Genomic DNA, 20,674 nt, shown 5'->3' on the forward strand with positions numbered 1-20,674 from the left:
GCTAGGGGAGATACGCGTCCTCCACGTCCCCACGAGCTCGCAGTTCGCCGACATCTTCACCAAGGGCTTACCGACGCTGATCTTCCTCGACTTCCGGTCCAGTCTCAACGTCGACGAACCCCACGTTTCGACTACGGGGGGTGTTGGAATGCCACTACGCCACGTTCCTCAGCTGGCTAACTCCACGACCGCGTCGCCAGGAGCTCCAACGGGCATGCACTGCGTGCGTGCTTATCCCTGCATGCCAGGAGGATTACCGGCCCATGCCGTTGTATCTCACATGATCTCCCTGCTCTCTCTATTCACTGTATCTGTATATAAGTGTACACTCGAGTCATGAATAAAGCAGGGTGTGAGATTGCATAACTTAGCTGGACGCAGGCCTTGATACCCAAAAAATTGTATGCTGGGGCCCGAGGGTATCCGCAAACCAAACCATAGCGCCGCCGCCGCAAAGCGGTGGCTGCGTGCCCCTCTCCCTCCCCACTCCCCCTCCGATTCAGATCTGCGACACTCCGATTCTAACCCAAATCGCAGCGCAATTTCAACTCCGATTAGAAGAGCGAATCGTAGCCCCTGTTGGGTCGAATTCGATTTCGCGGCTGAATTTCAAGTCGATGCCCCTTTTAATCGCAAGCCCACCCCACCCAACACCAACAATCGCCACTAATTTGTTCCCCAATGCCTAGGATTGCTACGAAGCTCCCGCGCCGCCGCCGGCGGCTGTGCGCGGACGAGGACCGCCTCGGTGACCTCCCCGACGATCTGCTCCTTGACATCCTGCGCCGCCTCGACACCCGCACCGCGCTCGGCGCCGCTGCGCTCTCCAGGCGCTGGGCCAGCCTGCCCCGCGAGGTCCCCGTCCTGGACCTCAAGGTCACCGACATACTGCCGCCGCGCTACCACCGATGCTTCCGCCTCCGCGAAGACGCCAGGGATTCGAAAATCAGCTCGACCTTGTCTGACAGGAGGCTTCTAGAGGCTATCGCCGCCCGGTACGAGCGCCGCGCCATGCGATCCATGGTCTGCTCCGTCAAGAGCCTCCTGGCCAGCCCCGCTCGCCGGCGCGTGGAGAGGCTGTCGCTCGAGGTCTTCGCCTACAGCACCTCGGCCTGCATCAACCGCCTGGTCGTGGACGCCGTCGATTCCTGGGGCGTCCGGGATCTAGAGGTTGTTGCCACCCCTACTGGGCCGCTCACGCGTCAGGAGCCGCCGGCCTACAGCTTCCCTCTTGGCCTCATCAGCAGGAAGCCCGGCGAGTCCCGACTGCGAAGCCTCAAGCTTTCCAACTGCTTGCCCCCGCCGCTCCGGGGATTCAACGCGCTCACCACGCTCGTCTTGCGAGACTTGCCGGTTCCCACGCCGGCGGCCGCCTACGAGGAAGCGGTCGCCGCGTGCCCGCAGTTGCAAGTGCTACACATCCTTTCATGCGAGATCAAGATAACGGCCCGCAGGGTGGTTCTTGACGCGCCCAAATCGGAAATCAGGGAGCTTGTACTCGGCGGCGAGCTCGTGTCGGTCGAGATCCGGTCTCTCCCGAAGCTCGAGAGTCTCGCCAGCCAGGAAGCTACCGTGCTGCTTTGCTCCGCCGCCGCCGCCCCGTGCCTTGCGCACGTGAGCCTCACCTTCTCGGTTGGCCAACTGGAAGGGGGCGTTTTACCTGGACTAAACCGCCACTATCGCGACTTCTTGATTCAGCGGCTCGTGCAGTTCTTCCAAGGCGCCATCACCGTGAAGGATCTCGTCTTGCGGTTTACTGGGCCAGAGATGTGGATCATGCCGAAGAATCCCTTCTCTGCAATGTCGAACCTGAGAAGGCTGCTGGTCGCCGACGTGCCTTCCTCATGGGACGCCTCATGGCCGCGCCTGCTCATCGAGGCGGCGCCGTTACTTGAGAGCCTATATGTGCATGTCTCCCACAGCGAAGATGAGCCGAGACAGGAGGTGCCGGGGGAGACCTCGGCTTCGCGCCATCGCCATTTGAAGGAGCTGGTTGTCATTGGATTCCAGAGGACGGAGAGGCAGATGCACCTTGTGAGGTTCGCCGTGGAGGTATCCATGGCGCTGCGGCGTGTCGCACTGCTCAAGCAGGGACGCGTCGAGGACAAAGGGCCCTGCTGCGACTGGGAGGTGGTGAGCCAGCAGAGCGCGTGGTGCGACGAGGAGAGGCTCGCCGTTCTGGATGGCATCGGCTGTTCGACGGGACAGATCGAAGTGGTGCTCAGTTGAATTGAGCTTAATGTTGGAGAACTGAATGTGGATTCCTGTAGTTCTGGTCTGGCTCCCCAATTCGAATAAATGGAACCTGGCGGGTGGGGTGATTTCCTGCTGCTCCAACAATTTATTTGTATGCCATGTGTGTGAACTGAAATGTTACATTCAGCTATTTTTGGTGCTGCTACTTTGTATCTGAACCTGCTGAACAATGATGCCACGCAATATGATTGGAATATCATGGTTTCTTGTTTTATGATCCTCAAATTAGTTGTTGTCTTTTGGGCAGGCGGAAAAAAATGAGATGACAATGCTGTACCGTTTAAATCCTATGGCTATGTATCCTCTTATTAGACTGTCAAAATGCCTGAACTGGTTTTGTAAACTGAGAAGAGCAGTCATTGATGATCTGCAGACTGGAAATGCCCTGTGAAAAATGTCGACAGTGAATCTGAAGTAGTCGAGTGGAATCACTTGAACCAGGCTCAGCTTGTTGTTAACTGCAAGGAAAAGTATATATTACCTCCGTATGAAAATGTAGCGGTGTTTAGGTGAATCTACACTGTATGTATATGAGCAGACAGAGTACAGAATTTCACATGTATTTTTACTTTTCTGAAGAAAAAAACAGAGGTCATGCAGGGTTGAGGTAATTCTGCATGATCCCCTAGAAACACGTTTTCCTCTCCCATGTGAGGGGAGTCCGCTGGTTAAGCAGATGTGGAGTAGTTGCTGGTCCGGAGTGGACTAAGTAAGGGCACGTACAATGCATAGCCCTAGGGTGATGCCTCATACGCCATGTAGGATCAGAAAAAAATAGGATCGGTTAGTAGTAGCTAGCATTATGGGAGAAAAAATCAATATAGATTCCCCAACACATCATGCAGTGCGCGCTCCATAGGAATTGAACACGAGACCTTCTTACCGGGAAACTACAGCTCCTACCACTACAACCAATAGCTACTATTGATATTTTTTGAAACCGTTTTTACAGATTCTAATTTCTCTGAAATGTTGAATATTCTTGAAAACAAAGTATAATTTTAATTTTTCTATAAAGTATTTTTCAAATGTGAATAAACTTAATAATTCCTCTTTTTATTAAAAAAATAAGAACAAAATTTGGTATTCCAAACAATTTCTTCTCGAACAAAATTTACAAACATCGACAATTTTTGGAAATCCCCAAACAATTTTTAGAGTGTGGACACTTTCGAAAATTCCAAACATTTTATGAAAAACACAAATGAATTTATTCTTTTTTATTTTAATAAAAAATAGTAATTTTTTGCAGTATTTAAAAAAATTGACATTTCAAAAATGTTCAAGCATTTCAAAAGAAACTTTTTGATGTTTTAACAAATGCATTATACAATGGAAAAAATCATAACATTCAAAGAAATGTTCGTGATAATTTTGTAAAATAAACTTCACGCTATCACAACATTTTCTACAAATTATTTTATGCAATGTAAAGAAAATGTTCTCGTTTTTTTAAGTTTCATACCATATAGAAATATGATCAATAGGAATTTAAAATTTGTTTACGATCTATTCTAAAAATGAAGGGGCCTGTATTTAAAAAAATATTCATCATGTATTTTTTTTAAATCAATGTGTGTTAAAAAATGTTCCCATGTATGTAGAGTAATATATAGTGTGTATTACAAAAGTGGACATGTATTTGAAAAAAAATTCAACTATATAGGGTACTGCGTTGGGAACGAGTTGTAACCAGGACAAATATATAAAACAACGATATGAATTGCGAGTTGAGGGTGGACTTGCAACTGAGATGAAAAACAAAACACATCCTGGTTGCGAGTCGAGGGTGGACTTGCAACCGGGACAAGAACAAACTATGAGCCCATTTGCGAGTCGAGGATGGAATTGCAACTAGGACAATAACAAACTATGTTCCCAGTTGCGAGTCCATGATGGACTTGCAATTAAGACAACTTTGAAACTATGAGCCCAGTTGTGAGTCAAGTGTCGACATGCAATCGGGATGAAACAAACTACGAGCCGAGTTGCGAATCAAGGGTGGACTTGCAACTGGAATTAAATCCAAAACACATGCTAGTTGCGAGTCGTAAATGGTCTTTGCAACTAGGACAACAACAAACTATGATCCAGTGGCGAGTCGAGGATGGACTTGCAATTAAGACAACAACGAACCAATGAGCGCAGTTGCGAGTCAAGGATCGACTTGCAACTGGGATGAAACATACTACTGTCCCAATTGCGAGTCAAGGATGGCCTTGCAACATGCCTAGTTGCGAGTCGAGGGTGGGCTTGCAATTGGGAGAACTATGAGCCCAGTTGCGAATCGAAGATGGACTTGCAACTAGGGCAACTACGAAACTACAAGCCCAGTTGCGAGTCAAGGGTCGACTTGCAACTGAGATGAAACAACCTACAGTCCCAGTTGCGAGTCAATAGTGAACTTGCAACTGGGATGAAAGACAAAACACATGCCCAGTTGCAAGTCAAGGGTGGGCTTGCAGCTGGGATAAAACAAACTACAAGCCCAATTACGAGTTGAGGGTGGACTTGTAACCGAGATAACTATATAAAACTATGATACGAGTTGTAAGCCGAGGGTGGACTTGCAACTGGGATAAAAAATAAAACATATGCCCAATTGCGTTCAAGGGTGGACTTGTCTACGAGACCGAGTCGAGGGTGGACTCTGCAAACACTCCATCAAGTCAGAAAACATGCATAGCGAAAACGAACAAAAACAAGAAAGAGTGGTGTCCCCCGAACGGCGACATATATAGGTCCATATGAAAAGAAACACGAGAACATGTCGGCGCAAAACAAAACAAGACAAGAGGACGTGCAAAAAAAAACTGGCACGAGTGCGCATGACTAAGTTTGTCCAAACATTAAGGCAAACAAACCGGATGGTCATAGACTTAGATTTGACATTACTACATCTCATATAAGTGTGATTAGCAAACCCGAAAGGAAAAAAACTAGGTCCACTCTCCTCTAGCTACATAGTAGAACCAAAAATAAACAAACATAGGAAATAAAAACACACGTGGTCCTCCACAAAAAAATTTGCAGCCCACAAAATAAATCCAATACACAAAACATAAAAATGGCCCACTATAAAAAGTCATATCAGGCCTCGCTGCTTCACGAGGGGCAAACAGAAAACAAGACACAACGACAACGAGCACAACTTGGAGGCATGTATATCTACCGGTATATGAGTTAGATGAGACATTGTTAACTATGTTATAGATGAGAATTAGCAAAACCAATCAAGAAATGTGACCCCAAATCACGCCGTGAAAACAGCCTAACAAAAGACGCACACGTGAGCAGACCGGCAAGTAGATATACACACGGCATGACACAAGACGCGCGTAACAAAACAACCCGCGATCAAGATTTGCCCGACATTTAAAGCAAACTGATGACAAAGTGAAAAACGTTCAAGAATTTAAAACAAATAAACAAGAAGAAAAATGAAAAAAAAAATGAAAAAAGAAAATAGAATATATATATATATATATATATATATATATATATATATATGACCAAAAATATCATGCATTGAGAATAGTTGATAATTTAAAACAAATAATGAAATGGAAAAAAGAAAAGAAAACAACAAAAATAGGAAGACAGCAGGTCATATAGAAGCATAAAAGAACTACAACCAATGAGAAGAAATAAAAAAAACAGCACAGCCCATATGAGCCGAGCGCTAGCGTAGCTTTTTTGGGAGCTGCCTCTAAGTTCCTAACATAGCTTTTATTTGATGGAAACTACCTAGCATAGGAAGTGGGATAGCCGGGAACACAAATCTTGATGTATTTTTATCAAACGACTTAGAAGTTAAATGTGAGATAACTATTTCACATCAAGATGTGAAATAGCAAATACTCAAGCATTAAACATACGATCCTGCTTACATAAATCGATGACCTCTGGGGGTCCTGATCCCAACCAGACAACAATTCTACTCTTAGTTCTAGTAAAACTAGCAAAAATTTCACTAACTAAATTTTGACCATGCTTGATATGACAATACTAGTCGTTCGAAGAGACTTCAAGTACTTTATCTCTGCCACCAAGGACGCATACACTAGTAGAAAAAGACTTTTAGTACCGGTTCGTAAGGACCTTTAGTACCGGTTCTGGAACCGGCACTAAAGAGTGGGGACTAAAGGTCCCCCTTTAGTCCCGGTTCAACACAAACCGGGACCAAAGGCCCACCACGTGGCACGAGGCGCGGCGTGGTTTGGGGGACCTTTAGTCCCGGTTGGTAAGGATTTTTTTTTGAAATAAAGCAAAAACTGCCCGCCTACCGGGCCGGCACGGCCTGCATACGACTAGAAACCCAATCTCTAGTTGGGCCAGGATGCAGGCCCGTACGGCCCAGTAGGCCCCACACGGCAGAAGACTTGCAATAGGCCCGCAAAGGCATGCTTAGAGAGGAGCTCGACACGGTAGCCGCGGCGGGGCTTATAAACCGGTGCGAGCTCCTCTCAACTAGCGAGGTGAGACTAAACATTGTGCACTGTTGGTGGCAGCGCACCACCTTTAGTACCGGTTGGTGGCTCCAACCGGTACTAAAGGGGGGGGGGGTCTTTAGTACCGGTTGGAGCCACCAACCCGTACTAAAGGCCACCACCTCTTTAGTACCGGTTCGTGGCACGAACCGGCACTAAAGGTTCGCCACGAACCGGTACTAATGAGCGTCGCCCGCCTGGCCGTTGGAACCGGCACTAATGGTCACATTAGTGCCGGTTCAATTACAAACCGGGACTAATGAGTTTCACATTAGACAATTTTTCTACTAGTGATAGATTGACCTGTCAATGTCCTTGTCCTTCGACATGTTCACCGCTATAAGTGAATCCATCTCGATACAAACTAAAAGTTTCGTCCGTTGAATAGCAATGGATAAACCCTCCATGCATGCACATATTTCTGCTTCAAGGGCATCTCGGCATGAAAATAACTCCCTGCAAGATGAGTAAATAATGTTGGCTAGATTATCGTGAAGCATCATAACAGCACCGGCCCTTCCATCATTAGTCCAGGAACCATCCGTATTGAGCTTCACCCAACCCGTTGAGGGGGAAGCCACTTAGCAGGAGGCGCAAATTCTTGATATTTCATATGGCCTATTTACCGCTGGATCAGAAGATATCACCGCTTTACATTTCACCGGATCACAATTAGAATTTTGAGCTATAGCAATTAACGACTCAAGGTAGCTGCATAAATACTAGCGCGAAGCATCTATCAGTGTTGAAATTTTATTATGTACCACCTCATTCCGATTATTCCAACATCTCCATAAAGTGAATAATAACATAGCTCGCTCAATATCTCCCAAAGGATACAAAACCTCCAACAGCCATTCTACGCCCGTGTTAGACACCTCCTTTAATTTCGGTACACGCCAGACCTCACTCATGCATTCCCAGAGTTGCACTACAAGTGGGCATCGACGCAGGGCATGAAAACTGTCTTCACGCTCAATTGCACACACCAGATAGAAACTTGCACTAGTAGAAAAAGGGGCTTTTACCCCAGTTGGTAAGGGCCTTTTGTCCCGGTTTTCGAACCGGGACTAAAGGGTCGTTACTAATGCCCTAACTCTTTAGTCCCGGTTCTTACACGAACCGGGACAGAAGGTCCTCCACGTGGCCGCTGCTGCCAGCCCAGGCAGGGGGGCCTTTGGTCCCGGTTGGTGACACCAACCGGGACCAATAGGCAGGGCCTTTTGTCCCGGTTGGTGTCACCAACCGGGACCAATAGGCATCCACGCGTCAGCATTTCAGGGGCTGGGGTTTTTGTTTTTTTTGAAGGGGGGGGGTTGGGGGTTTTGGGGGGTTAATTTAGGTGTTTCATATATTGTGTTAGCTAGCTAATTAATAGAGAGAAGTGTCCTCTCTTATCTCCGTGCTTGGTCGACGCTACGTACTATATACGTATGGAGAGGACTAGACACGCTAGCTAGTAAGCAAATGAAGGAAACAGAAGATCGTCATGAACATATGCATACAGAGAGAAGTGATATCGACCACCTCTCCTTCTCCGAGAGATTGGTCGAACAACAAGTTCTCGTATATCTATCTGACACTACCGGCTACATATATACAATAATTATCTCTTACAATATAATCTCCTAATTAAATTGTAAGAACACAGGGTCCACATAGTATTCTCCGTTTTCAGCGATCACGTGGTCAAGGAAGAATGCCGCCAATTCCTCTTGAATTGCTCGCATACGATCTGGTGCTAGGAGTTCATCCCGCATCCGAAAGATCTAATTTGAAGAAGGGGGTCAATACATATATATATGTGAATAAATGAAACTCGACACAAATGATGGTAATAAAATAAAATTGTGAATATTATTGCTTACGCACTTCATATTGTTCGTCAGAGTAGCCCCGCTCACAGGTCGTGTGGCGGATAGACTCGCAAACGTAGTATCCACAGAAATCATTCCCTTGTTCCTGCCACAACCACTTTACAAGAAATAGAGGTCAATCTAACTGATAAGCAAGCATGCTAAATGGTATTGATGAAACTAGCGCTTGAATCACTAGGAGATGTGCGGAACATGCTACTATAGTACTTACTTTCGGGTGTCTAAATTGCAGCTTCTTCGGCAGTCCCGGAGCTTTTGTGGTGAATTTTCTCCAAACCCTGCCAGACAAAGAAAACAATTACTTGATATCAGGAAATGAACAAAGTTGCTGATATGGTGGATAATGATCGATTTAACTTACTTCTCGAGCATTTGAGTCATGTCCGCATAGTCCTGGGGATCTTTTCGTCTCGAGTCTAAGACGGTTACTACTCCCTGCTCAAGCTTAATCTCTAGGAGAATATAGTGGAAGCTGCGCATGCATGCATAAGTCATCAATTACATTACCATAACCTGGACTAATAAGGGAAACCGAATATGCACAAGACAGTAACACTCACTTGAAGTTGTAAGGAAAGAGTATTATATCTTTGTTTTGATTTAATACCAACGATCGTAGCAAGTTGGCCTCGGCTTCTTTGGCATGTTTTTCAACCGTATATGCATCTATGAGATTTGTGTTAATGAACCCAATATCACCGATTTGTCTTTTCTTCAATTCGGCGATCTTCAATCTGCATAATATAGTGAGGATAATTATAAATACATGCAATGAAAGAGCTGACCTATATAGAGAGACTTAATGACAGAAGTAGTACTACTTACAGACAGTAGCAAGTGATCGTTGATTTATCGAGGGCCTTTTGATTGAAAAACTGGAAGAACTCCTCAAATGGAACATTCAGCAGTTCAATTCCAACGAGGTCATGCTCCGGTTTAACTCTCAGCGTCAAAGTATTCATCCCATCAGACTCTCTGCAGGTTTTCATGTACCAATCATGTAATCTTCGCATCATCGTTGTTAGAGATCTTTCATCTTTGACGAGAGGCTTCCCGTAATGGTATTTGTGTTCGTCCACCTCCATGATTTCATAATGTACATCGTCGGGCAGGTAATCTCCAATATTGCTATAACCGGGCACAATCCTCGGATCATTAGCGACGATGTCGCTAGACACCTTGAGCGGGGGGCACGATTGGTTCGCTTGTTCGCCGAGCTGGGCAATTTTTTTCCCAGCTCGTCGTTCTTTTAACCTTTGATCACTGACAGTACTTCCCGACCGCTCCGCTTCGGCAAATGTCTTTGCAAGAATGCGCTCATAGTTGCCTCTCGGCGGAGACTTTGGTGGTTTTGTCAGGGCAGCCAGAGTGCGCTTTGCTTTCACCGGATCTACCTTCTCCTCCGGAGGTGGATGTTTCTTTGCTTTCACCCCTTCAAAGAAGTTCGTCACTTCGGCTCGCACGATCTTCGTGGTTTCCTCCTCGGTCCTCTCGTATGGTAACTTCTCTGGAGTCTTCAGAGAAGGACCGAATCTGTATTGCCTCCCGCCTCTGGCAGCTGTACTGCTAGACGCCGGCAGAGCAGACGGAGCGGCTGCGGCTGTCTTCTTTCCTTGCTTACGAGGCGGAGGAGAAGGACTACGACGCGCCGGAGCAGCCGGAGCGGCGGCGGGTCTCTTCCGCCCTTGCTGACGAGGCGGAGAAGGAGGAGGCTGGCTGCTCTGGCACGCCGGCGCAGGCGGAGAAGGAGGCGGAGTGCCGCCACGCGCCGGAGAAGGAGGCTGAGTGCCCTGATCACTCGCCGGAGGAGGAGGCGGAGTGCCGCCACGCGCCGGAGAAGGAGGCTGAGTGCCCTGATCACTCGCCGGAGGAGGAGGCGGCGGAGTGCCCTTACTCGCCGGAGGCGTCCAGTTCGGAAGGTTAATGAGCTCCTTCCGCCATAGGCACGGAGTCTTCAGAGCTAAACCCAGCCGAGTCTCCCCTTCACCGGTAGGGTGGTCAAGCTGGAGGTCCTCAAATCCCTCCGTTATTTCATCCACCATCACCCTAGCATATCCTTCTGGAATCGGCCGGCAGTGGTAGGTTGCGCCGGGTTCAGGAGGTAAAACAGAGCCAACAGCCGCCTTGACTTTGAAGTTCTGCCATTGCGCCATAAGGTGGCAATGTTGAGACTCCGTGATAGCATCCACGGGGTAGCTAGCAGGAGCCGTCAAGACATGCTCCGGCTGAAGCAGCTCGGTGGAAGCCACGCTGCTTCTCCGCTGAGATGGCGGGGTAGCTTCGGGGGTAGTTTCGGCATGTCGATTGCCGTCTCGTTCCTCTAGCGCTTGAACCCTTTCGTGCAGCTTCTGAATTTGGGTCTGCTCCATTTTTTTCCTCCTCTCCTGGCTTTTGTAACCGCCTGCGTCCGGAAAACCAGCCTTCCACGGAACGGAGCCTGGCGTGCCTCGTGTCCGTCCAGGGTGCTCAGGATTCCCGAGGGCCATTGTGAGCTCGTCGTTCTCTCTGTCTGGAACGAACGTCCCTTCCTGCGCTGCATCGATATATTGCTGAATCTTCTTGACTGGTATTCTCAAAAGCTCGTTCGTCCAAACGCACCTCCCTGATACAGGGTCCAATTTTCCGCCAGCCCCGAAGAACCAAGTCCGGCAACGGTCTGGCCAGTTCATTGTCTGTGGTTCGATCCCTTTTTCAAGCAGATCATTCTCAGCCTTGGCCCACTTAGGCCGGGCTTTGAGGTAGCCACCTGACCCCGTGCGATGGTGAAGCTTCTTCTTCGCAGCATTCTTCTTGTTTGTCGCTGACATCTTCTTACTCTTTTCCGATGTCTTGTGGGCCACAAATGCGGGCCAGTGATCTCTGATCTTCTCATACCGGCCGATGAATTCTGGTGTCTCTTCTTTGTCGACAAACGTTTTCAGCTCATTCTTCCACCTCCTGAATAGGTCTGCCATCTTCTTAAGAGCATGAGACTTGATTAATTGCTCTTTAACTGGCTTCTCCGGATCCTCCTCTGGCGGTAGGGTGAAATTTGCCTTCAGCTCAGTCCAAAGATCATCTTTCTGCATATCATTGACATAAGACACCTCAGGGTCTTCCTTCTTAGGCTTATACCATTGGTGGATGCTGATCGGGATCTTGTCCCTAACAAGAACCCCGCACTGAGCAGCAAATGCTTCCTTTGTCCGGATGGGTTCAATCGGTTGGCCGTCGCGCGCGATTGCTGTGATCTCAAACCTTTCATCCGAGCGCAACTTTCTCTTCGGGCCTCGTCTCTTTACCGAAGTTGTGCTTGATCCGGAGGGCTAGAAAAAAGAAGAAAGACGAGAGTTAATTAATATGTGTACATACCAAAACAATGAATGCATCAATTAGCTAGTCAGCACAGGCTTAACTAATATATTTACCTGGCCGGACTCTGTTCGGTCACCGGAGCCGTCACCACGGGCTCCTTCTTGCACCAGCATTGGGTCACCGGAGCCATCATAATCATGTCTTTCCTCCTCCACTCTTCGATCACCGTAGCCTGCTTCTTCACCCTGTTCTTCCAGACCATCATTGTCGTTAAGATACGACAAGATATCACCTCCGGCTAAGATTATGTCCCCCAACACCTCTTCTGCTTGCTCGTCTCGTCCGTGCTCCATTGTTTCTGCAAATATTACAACATGGCAATTATTACACAAACATGACAGCAGGTGGATATATTAGTGCAAACGTAGACCTAGCTTATTCCGGGTTTGGGGTGGCCTCGGCAACGCTTCAAGGGTAGGGGCGCGGCGGGAGGGGGTAGGAGACCGACATCGTTTTTTTCTAGGGTTTGGGTGTCCTTGAGAGTTTTGGTCGAGCGAGAGGGCCCGGGGGTGCTCCCGTGGTATAAGTTATCACGGTCGAAGTTATCCGGGGGGTTATCGGGGGGGAGGCAACTGGCGATGAAAACTGAAACTTTTCACAAGTGTTTGTTATATAGTCCGACGTCCCCCCCTCATGTCGAAGTTATCGGGGAGGGCCTGGGTAGATCGACAACGACGACGCTCTTTTTCTAGGGTTTGGGTGGCCTCGATAGTTGGTCGGGCAAGCGGACCGCCTCTCTCTCATGCATGTCCGACGTCCCCCCTCATGTCAAAGTTATCGGGGAGGGGGTAAATTTTACGAAGTTTTCATACAATCAAAGAACTCTATATATATCATCATCATCTATCATCACAATCAAAGAACTCTATATATCATCATCATCATATCATTTACAGAAAAATTCTAAAGAAAAAATAATCTATATATCACAATATCAATATTTTCTATGTACATACATCCATACATACATACATACATACACATACATATACATCTACATTAATTATATATATATATATGAACAAGAAAATACTAATTCTATGAACATACAAAGGTCTATATATACATACATACATACATATATATATATACATCTACATTATATATGAAAAAAAATACATAAACTTTACTAATAAAAAAAGACAGCGGGCCGGGGCGGCGGCAGCTCACAGCGTGGGTGGCGACGGCGACGGCGGGGGCGGGGCAGGGCGCGAGCTCTGGGGCAGTGACGTACGACGACGACGACGGCGGTGGCGGGGCAGGGGCGCGGGCTCGGGAGCGGCGACGACAACGGCGGGGGCGGGGCAGGGCGCTGGCTCGGGGGCGGTGACGGCGACAATGACGGCGGGGGCGGGGCAGGGCGCGGGCTCGGTGACGGCGACGACGACGGCGGTGGCGGGGCAGGGGCGCGGACTCGGGGCGGTGACGTCGACAGCGACGGCGGGGCCGGGGCAGAGCGCGGGATCGGCGACGGCGCGACGGAGGGGCCGGGGCACGGGCGCGGGCTCGGCGATGGCGACGGAGGGGGCGGGGCAGGGGCGCGGGCTCAAGGGCGGGGCGGCGATGGCGTCGGGGCAGCCTGGCGGCGTCGATGTGCTCGGCGTCGTCGGGGCAAACTGCAGATGAACTCTGAAAATTTACTAAGTGTTTGCTTATATAGCAAAGCCATTGGTCCCGGTCCGTGACACCAACCGGGACCAATGCCCCCTTTAGTCAAGCGGCGGCCTTTGGTCCAACCGGGACCAACCGGGACTAAAGGGGGGGCATGGGTACCGGTTAGTGGTACCAACCGGGACCAATGCACCCCCTTTAGTCCCGGTTGGTGCCACCAACCGAGACCAAAGGACATGTGTTGCCCGCGTCGCGGCCAAAATTTAGTCCCACCTCGCTAGTTGAGAGAGCTCGAGAGTGGTTTATAAGCGCTGCTGCGCCCACCCTCTCGAGCTCGTCTCAACTGCAGGCTTTTAGGCCTAACCATACACTATGTGCCTGTGGGGCCTACTGGGCCACCTGCGGGCCTGAATCCTGGCCCATGGTTGGGTTTCTAGTCGTATTCAGGCCGCGGTGGCCCAGTAGATGGCACTTTTTTTCTTTGTTGCTTTATTTATTTTATTTTGTTTCTACTTACAACAAAATACTTACTGTTGCTATTTTTATTTATTTTATTAAAGTTTATTTTTTAATTCTTTTTTCTTTTAGGTCACAAAAATTATAAACTTTCTGTTAGTGCCATTAGTTTTCAAATTTGAATAGTTTAAATTTGAATTCTTTGAAATTTGTGTGAATCACTAGTTTGTGATTAACTTTACTATAAAAATAGATTTTGGAGTGATTCTTTTTCCTGCTATTTAATATTACTGTGTTTTATGATTCTATTCAAAAACAGATTTTGTTATTTTAGTTTCTAACAAAAAAATCTTTATGATAATGCTTTTTGCTATTAAAGTTTCTAACAAAAACATTCTTTATGAAAATTCCTTTTGCTATTGGAGTTTTATAAAAGCTTTTTAGTTGATTCTTTTGGCTATTGAAGAATATTATAGTTTTGTTTTAGTTGATCATAACAGCATATTTTAATTGATTATTTTTAGTTCATTCTTTTTGCTATTAGTTCATGAGCTATAAATGACCCTTAAATTGAAAAGCACTACAAATGAACTCTGAAAAGGTTGAAAGTTGGCATGGTATCATCATTTCACCCACATAGCATGTGCTAAAAAGTTGAGAGGGTTACGGCAAAAACTGGATGCACTTCGTGTACAAAATGGACAATCTCTTCCGAAGTATCAGGGTTTCGAACGAAAACTCATCAGTTACAAAGGGATTTCATTTTTTTGAACTTATTTGAACTCCAGACTTTTTGTGTGTTCAAAATGCACCATTCAAAGCCACATCATCAATTTTCAACCCTTTCTGACTTCATTTGTTATTTTTCATGCATTTACTGATTTTCATGAGCTATATGACCGTGAAATTGAAAAGCACTACAAATGAACTCTGAAAAGGTTGAAAGTTGGCATGGTGTCATCATTTCACCCACATAGCATGTGCTAAAAAGTTGAGAGGGTTACGGCAAAAACTGGATGCACTTCGTGTACAAAATGGACAATCTTTTCCGAAGTATCAGGGTTTCGAACGAAAACGCATCAGTTACAAAGGGATTTCATTTTTTGAACTTATTTGAACTCCAGACTTTTTGTGTGTTCAAAATGCACCATTCAAAGCCACATCATCAATTTCAACCCTTTCTGACTTCATTTGTTATTTTTCATGCATTTACTGATTTTCATGAGCTATATGACCGTGAAATTGAAAAGCACTACAAATGAACTCTGAAAAGGTTGAAAGTTGGCATGGTGTCATCATTTCACCCACATAGCATGTGCTAAAAAGTTGAGAGGGTTACGGCAAAAACTGGATGCACTTCGTGTACAAAATGGACAATCTCTTCCGAAGTATCAGGATTTCGGACGAAAACTCATCTGTTACAACAGGCATTTCAAATGAACTACAAAAAAGGTTGAAAGTTGGCATGGTATCATCATAATAGTTGTGGAGAGAAAGTCTTCACTTTTTCTTCGCTTGTGTCCTTTGCTTATTGCGCCGTAACCATGGATAATTTTCATCGTTTATCAGGATGCTTGGATCAGCCTTGACTTTGAAGGGAGGAATTTCATGAAACTTTTCATAATCTTCACACATGTCTGTCTTGCCCTCCACTCCCACGATGTCCCTTTTTCCTGAAAGAACTATGTGGCGCTTTGGCTCATCGTATGATGTATTCGCTTCCTTATCTTTTCTTTTTCTCGGTCTGGTAGACATGTCCTTCACATAGATAACCTGTGCCACATCATTGGCTAGGACGAACGGTTCGTCAGTGTACCATGATTGTTCAGATCCACTGTTGTCATTCCGTACTGTGGGTCTACCTGTACCCCGCCTCCTGACAGATTGACCCATTTGCACTTAAACAAAGGGACCTTAAAATCATATCCGTAGTCAAGTTCCCATATGTCCACTATGTAACCATAATATGTGTCCTTTCCCCTCTCGTTTGCTGCATCAAAGCGGACACCGCTGTTTTGGTTGGTGCTCTTTTGATCTTGGGCGATCGTGTAAAATGTATTCCCATTTATCTCGTATCCTTTGTAAGTCAATACAGTCAAAGATGGTCCCCTGGACAACGAGTAGAGCTCATCACAAACAGTGTTGTCACCTCTGAGACATGTTTCCAGCCAACTGCTGAAAGTCCTGATGTGTTCACATGTAATCCAGTCGTCGCACTGCTCCGGGTGTTTGGAGCGCATATTGTTCTTGTGTTCATCGACATACGGGGTCACCAAGGTAGAGTTCTGTAGAACTGTGTAGTGTGCTTGAGACCAAGAATATCCGTCCCTGCATATTATTGAGTCCCCTCCAAGCGTGCCTTTTCCAGTCAGTCTCCCCTCATACCGCGATTTAGGGAGACCTATCTTCTTAAGGCCAGGAATGAAGTCACCACAAAACCCAATGCCATCCTCTTTTTGATGGCCCATGGAGATGCTTCCTTCTGGCCTAGCGCGGTTATGGACATATTTCTTTAGGACTCCCATGAACCTCTCAAAGGGGAACATATTGTGTAGAAATACGGGCCCCAGAACGACAATCTCGTCGACTAGATGAACTAGGACGTGCGTCATGATATTGAAGAAGGATGGTGGGAACACCAGCTCGAAACTGACAAGACATTGCGCCACATCACTCCTTAGCCTTGGTATGATTTCTGGATCGATCACCTTCTGAGAGATTGCATTGAGGAATGCACATAGCTTCACAATGGCTAATCGGACGTTTTCCGGTAGAAGCCCCCTCAATGCAACCGGAAGCAGTTGCGTCATAATCACGTGGCAGTCATGAGACTTTAGGTTCTGGAACTTTTTCTCTGGCATATTTATTATTCCCTTTATATTCGACGAGAAGCCAGTCGGGACCTTCATACTGAGCAGGCATTCAAAGAAGATTTCTTTCTCTTCTTTCGTAAGAGCGTAGCTGGCAGGACCTTCATACTGCTTCGGAGGCATGCCGTCTTTTTCGTGCAAACGTTGCAGGTCCTCCCGTGCCTCAGGTGTATGTTTTGTCTTCCCATACACACCCAAGAAGCCTAGCAGGTTCACGCAAAGGTTCTTCGTCACGTGCATCACGTCGATTGAAGAGCGGACCTCTAGCTCTTTCCAGTAGGGTAGGTCCCAAAATATAGATTTCTTCTTCCACATGGGTGCGTGTCCCTCAGCGTCATTCGGAACAGCTAGTCCGCCGTGACCCTTTCCAAAGATTACGTGTAAATCATTGACCATAGCAAGTACGTGATCACCGGTACGCATGGCGGGCTTCTTCCGGTGATCTGCCTCGCCTTTGAAATGCTTGCCTTTCTTTCGACATTGATGGTTGGTCGGAAGAAATTGACGATGGCCCAGGTACACATTCTTCCTGCATTTGTCCAGGTATATACTTTCAGTGTCATCTAAACAGTGCGTGCATGCGTGGTATCCCTTGTTTATCTGTCCTGAAAGGTTACTGAGAGCGGGCCAATCGTTGATGGTTACAAACAGCAACGCGTGCAGGTTAAATTCCTCCTGTTTGTGCTCATCCCACGTATGTACACCGTTTCCATTCCACAGCTGTAAAAGTTCTTCAACTAATGGCCTTAGGAAAACATCAATGTCGTTGCCGGGTTGCTTAGGGCCTTGGATGAGAACTGGCATCATAATGAACTTCCGCTTCATGCACATCCAAGGAGGAAGCTTATACATACATAGAGTCACGGGCCAGGTGTTGTGATTGCTGCTCTGCTCCCGAAAGGATTAATGCCATCCGCGCTTAAACCAAACCATACGTTCCTTGGGTTAGCTGCAAACTCAGCCCAGTACTTTCTCTCGATTTTTCTCCACTGCGACCCGTCAGCGGGTGCTCTCAACTTCCCGTCTTTCTTACGGTCCTCACTGTGCCATCGCATCAACTTGGAATGCTCTTCGTTTCTGAACAGACGTTTCAACCGTGGTATTATAGGAGCATACCACATCACCTTCGCAGGAACCCTCTTCCTGGGGGGCTCGCCGTCAACATCACCAGGGTCATCTCGTCTGATCTTATACCGCAATGCACCGCATACCGGGCATGCGTTCAGATCCTTGTACGCACCGCGGTAGAGGATGCAGTCATTAGGGCATGCATGTATCTTCTGCACCTCCAATCCTAGAGGGCATACGACCTTCTTTGATGCGTATGTACTGTCGGGCATTTCGTTATCCTTTGGAAGCTTCTTCTTCAATATTTTCAATAGCTTCGCAAATCCTTTGTTAGGCACAGCATTCTCTGCCTTCCATTGCAGCAATTCCAGTACGGCACCGAGCTTTGTGTTGCCATCTTCGCAATTGGGGTACAACCCTTTTTTGTGATCCTCTAACATGCGATCAAACTTCAGCTTCTCCTTTTGACTTTCGCATTGCGTCCTTGCATCGACAATGACCCGGCGTAGATCATCATCATCGGGCACTGGTTCCTCTTGATCTTTAGCAGCTTCCCCCGTTGCAGCATCATTGGGCACATCGTTTGGTTCCTCTTGATCTTCAGCAGCTTCCCCGGTTGCAGCATCACCGTATTCAGGGGGCACATAGTTGTCATCGTCCTCTTCTTCGTCGTCTTCCATCATAACCCCTATTTCTCCGTGCCTCGTCCAAACATTATAGTGTGGCATGAAACCCTGGTAAAGCAGGTGGGTGTGAAGGATTTTCCGGTCAGAGTAAGACTTCGTATTCCCACATGTAGGGCATGGACAACACATACAACCATTCTGCTTGTTTGCCTCAGCCACTTCGAGAAAATCATGCATGCCCTTAATGTACTCGGAGGTGTGTCTGTCACCGTACATCCATTGCCGGTTCATCTGCGTGCATTCCGCTAAACCGTACAAATCTCAAGAAAAATGGAGCTTTGAGGTCGAGCTTCGAGAGGAGAAAGCTTAACTACTGTGGCTCGGGCATTTCATCGAACACCTCATGTGCATAGGAGGTGAGCTAGAGCACCACAAAGCCCTCCCCTCGCTGGCCACAGAAAAACAGAGCACTCCACTGCTCTGCTCGCGGGCGAGGGGTATATATAGGCACCTCATTGGTCCCGGTTCGTGGCATGAACCGGGACTAAAGGGGGGGCATTGGTCCCGGTTGGTGCCACCAACCGGGACTAAAGGTGGGGCATTGGTCCCGGTTGGTGCCACCAACCGGGACTAAAGGTGGGGCATTGGTCCTGGTTGGTGCCACCAACCGGGACCAAAGGTCCTGTGCTGCCCGCGTCGCGGCCAAAACTTTAGTCCCACCTCGCTAGTTGAGAGGGGCGCGCAGTGGTTTATAAGCCCCACTGCTGCACCCCTCTCGAGCTCCTCTCTATTGCAGGCTTACGGGTCTAACTGTCACTGCTATGCCTGTGGGCCTACTGGGCCTTCTGCGGGCCTGAATCCTGGCCCATGGATGGGTTTCTAGTCGTATTCAGGCCATGGTGGCCCAGTAGGTGGCATAATTTTTATTTTTTCCCTTTTTTTGTTTTCTCTTTTGCTTTATTTATTTTGTTTTGTTTCTACTTACAACAAAAAACTTATTTATTTTATTCCATTTTGTTTCTAATTACTTATGTATTTTACTTTATTTATTTTATTTTTATTTATTTTAATGCTGCTATTTTTATTTATTTTATTAAGGTTTATTTATTTTATTTACTATAGTTTATTTTATTTTATGTTATTAATGTTTATTTATTTTTATTTATTTTATTTACTATAAAAAAATGAACATAGATGCGCCTATAGAGAAAATTCAACCTAAATTCATAATAAATTTCTATGAATTTCAAAGAAATTTACTCTGAATTTAGGTCAAATTCCCTGTATAAGGGCATCTATTTTCACTTTGAGAGGAGCTCAACAAGGCAGAGAGGGACGGGTTTATAAACAGATGTGAGCGCCCTTCGGTTGGCGAGGTGGGACTAAACTCTGACCGCAACTAGGACTAAACCTTTAGTCCCGGTTTGTGGCATGAACCGGGACTAAAGGGTGAGCCTCTGGTCCCGGTTCAAGCCACCAACCGGGACCAATGGTGGTGGGCCAGGAGCGAGGCCCATTGGTCCCGGTTTGTCCCACCAACCGGGACCAAAGGGGCCAGACGAACCGGGACCAATGCCCCCACGAGGCCCGGCAGGCCCCTGGCCGCACGAACCGGGACCAATGCTCACATTAGTCCCGGTTCATGACTGAACCGGGACTAATGTGAATATTGTCCTGTGACCAAAGCCCTGTTTTCTACTAGTGTTGTTACCTCTAATCCACGCTTGTTTTTATTGTGCCATGTAGGAAGTGAATCAATAGCAACTCTCCATGCAAAATTCTTAACTGTGGGTGGTACCTTTGTTCCCCATATTAGCTTCCAGCAAACTCATTGTCCATCTGACGCATAACTCGATGCTTGGGCAGATTCCCTACACGACTCCACAAAAGCCATGTCATATGCATGATTCATGGCCCAGCGTAGGATGTTCACTGACATGAGCATCCCAAAACTTCCAGAGTTCAAATCCTTTGAGTAATGCTAGCGCTTCAACTTAAAAAATATGTGGTTCCATCTTAGGTCATTTTTTCTCCCCACCACCTCTTCGTCCGTCTCCCACCCTCCA

At 47.0% G+C, this 20,674-nt stretch overlaps 1 protein-coding gene across 1 annotated transcript; it reads left to right on the forward strand.

Moving 5' to 3' along the window:
* Positions 1-342: 342 nt before the first annotated feature.
* On the forward strand, positions 343-2,468 carry LOC123182827 (uncharacterized). Its single transcript, XM_044595497.1, has one exon. It carries the CDS (start codon positions 682-684, stop codon positions 2,227-2,229), a length of 1,548 nt encoding a protein of 515 aa, XP_044451432.1. The 5' UTR covers positions 343-681; the 3' UTR covers positions 2,230-2,468.
* Positions 2,469-20,674: the final 18,206 nt, after the last annotated feature.

This window comes from Triticum aestivum, chromosome 1D (genome assembly GCF_018294505.1).
Source record: "Triticum aestivum cultivar Chinese Spring chromosome 1D, IWGSC CS RefSeq v2.1, whole genome shotgun sequence".
Lineage (NCBI taxonomy): Eukaryota > Viridiplantae > Streptophyta > Magnoliopsida > Poales > Poaceae > Triticum > Triticum aestivum.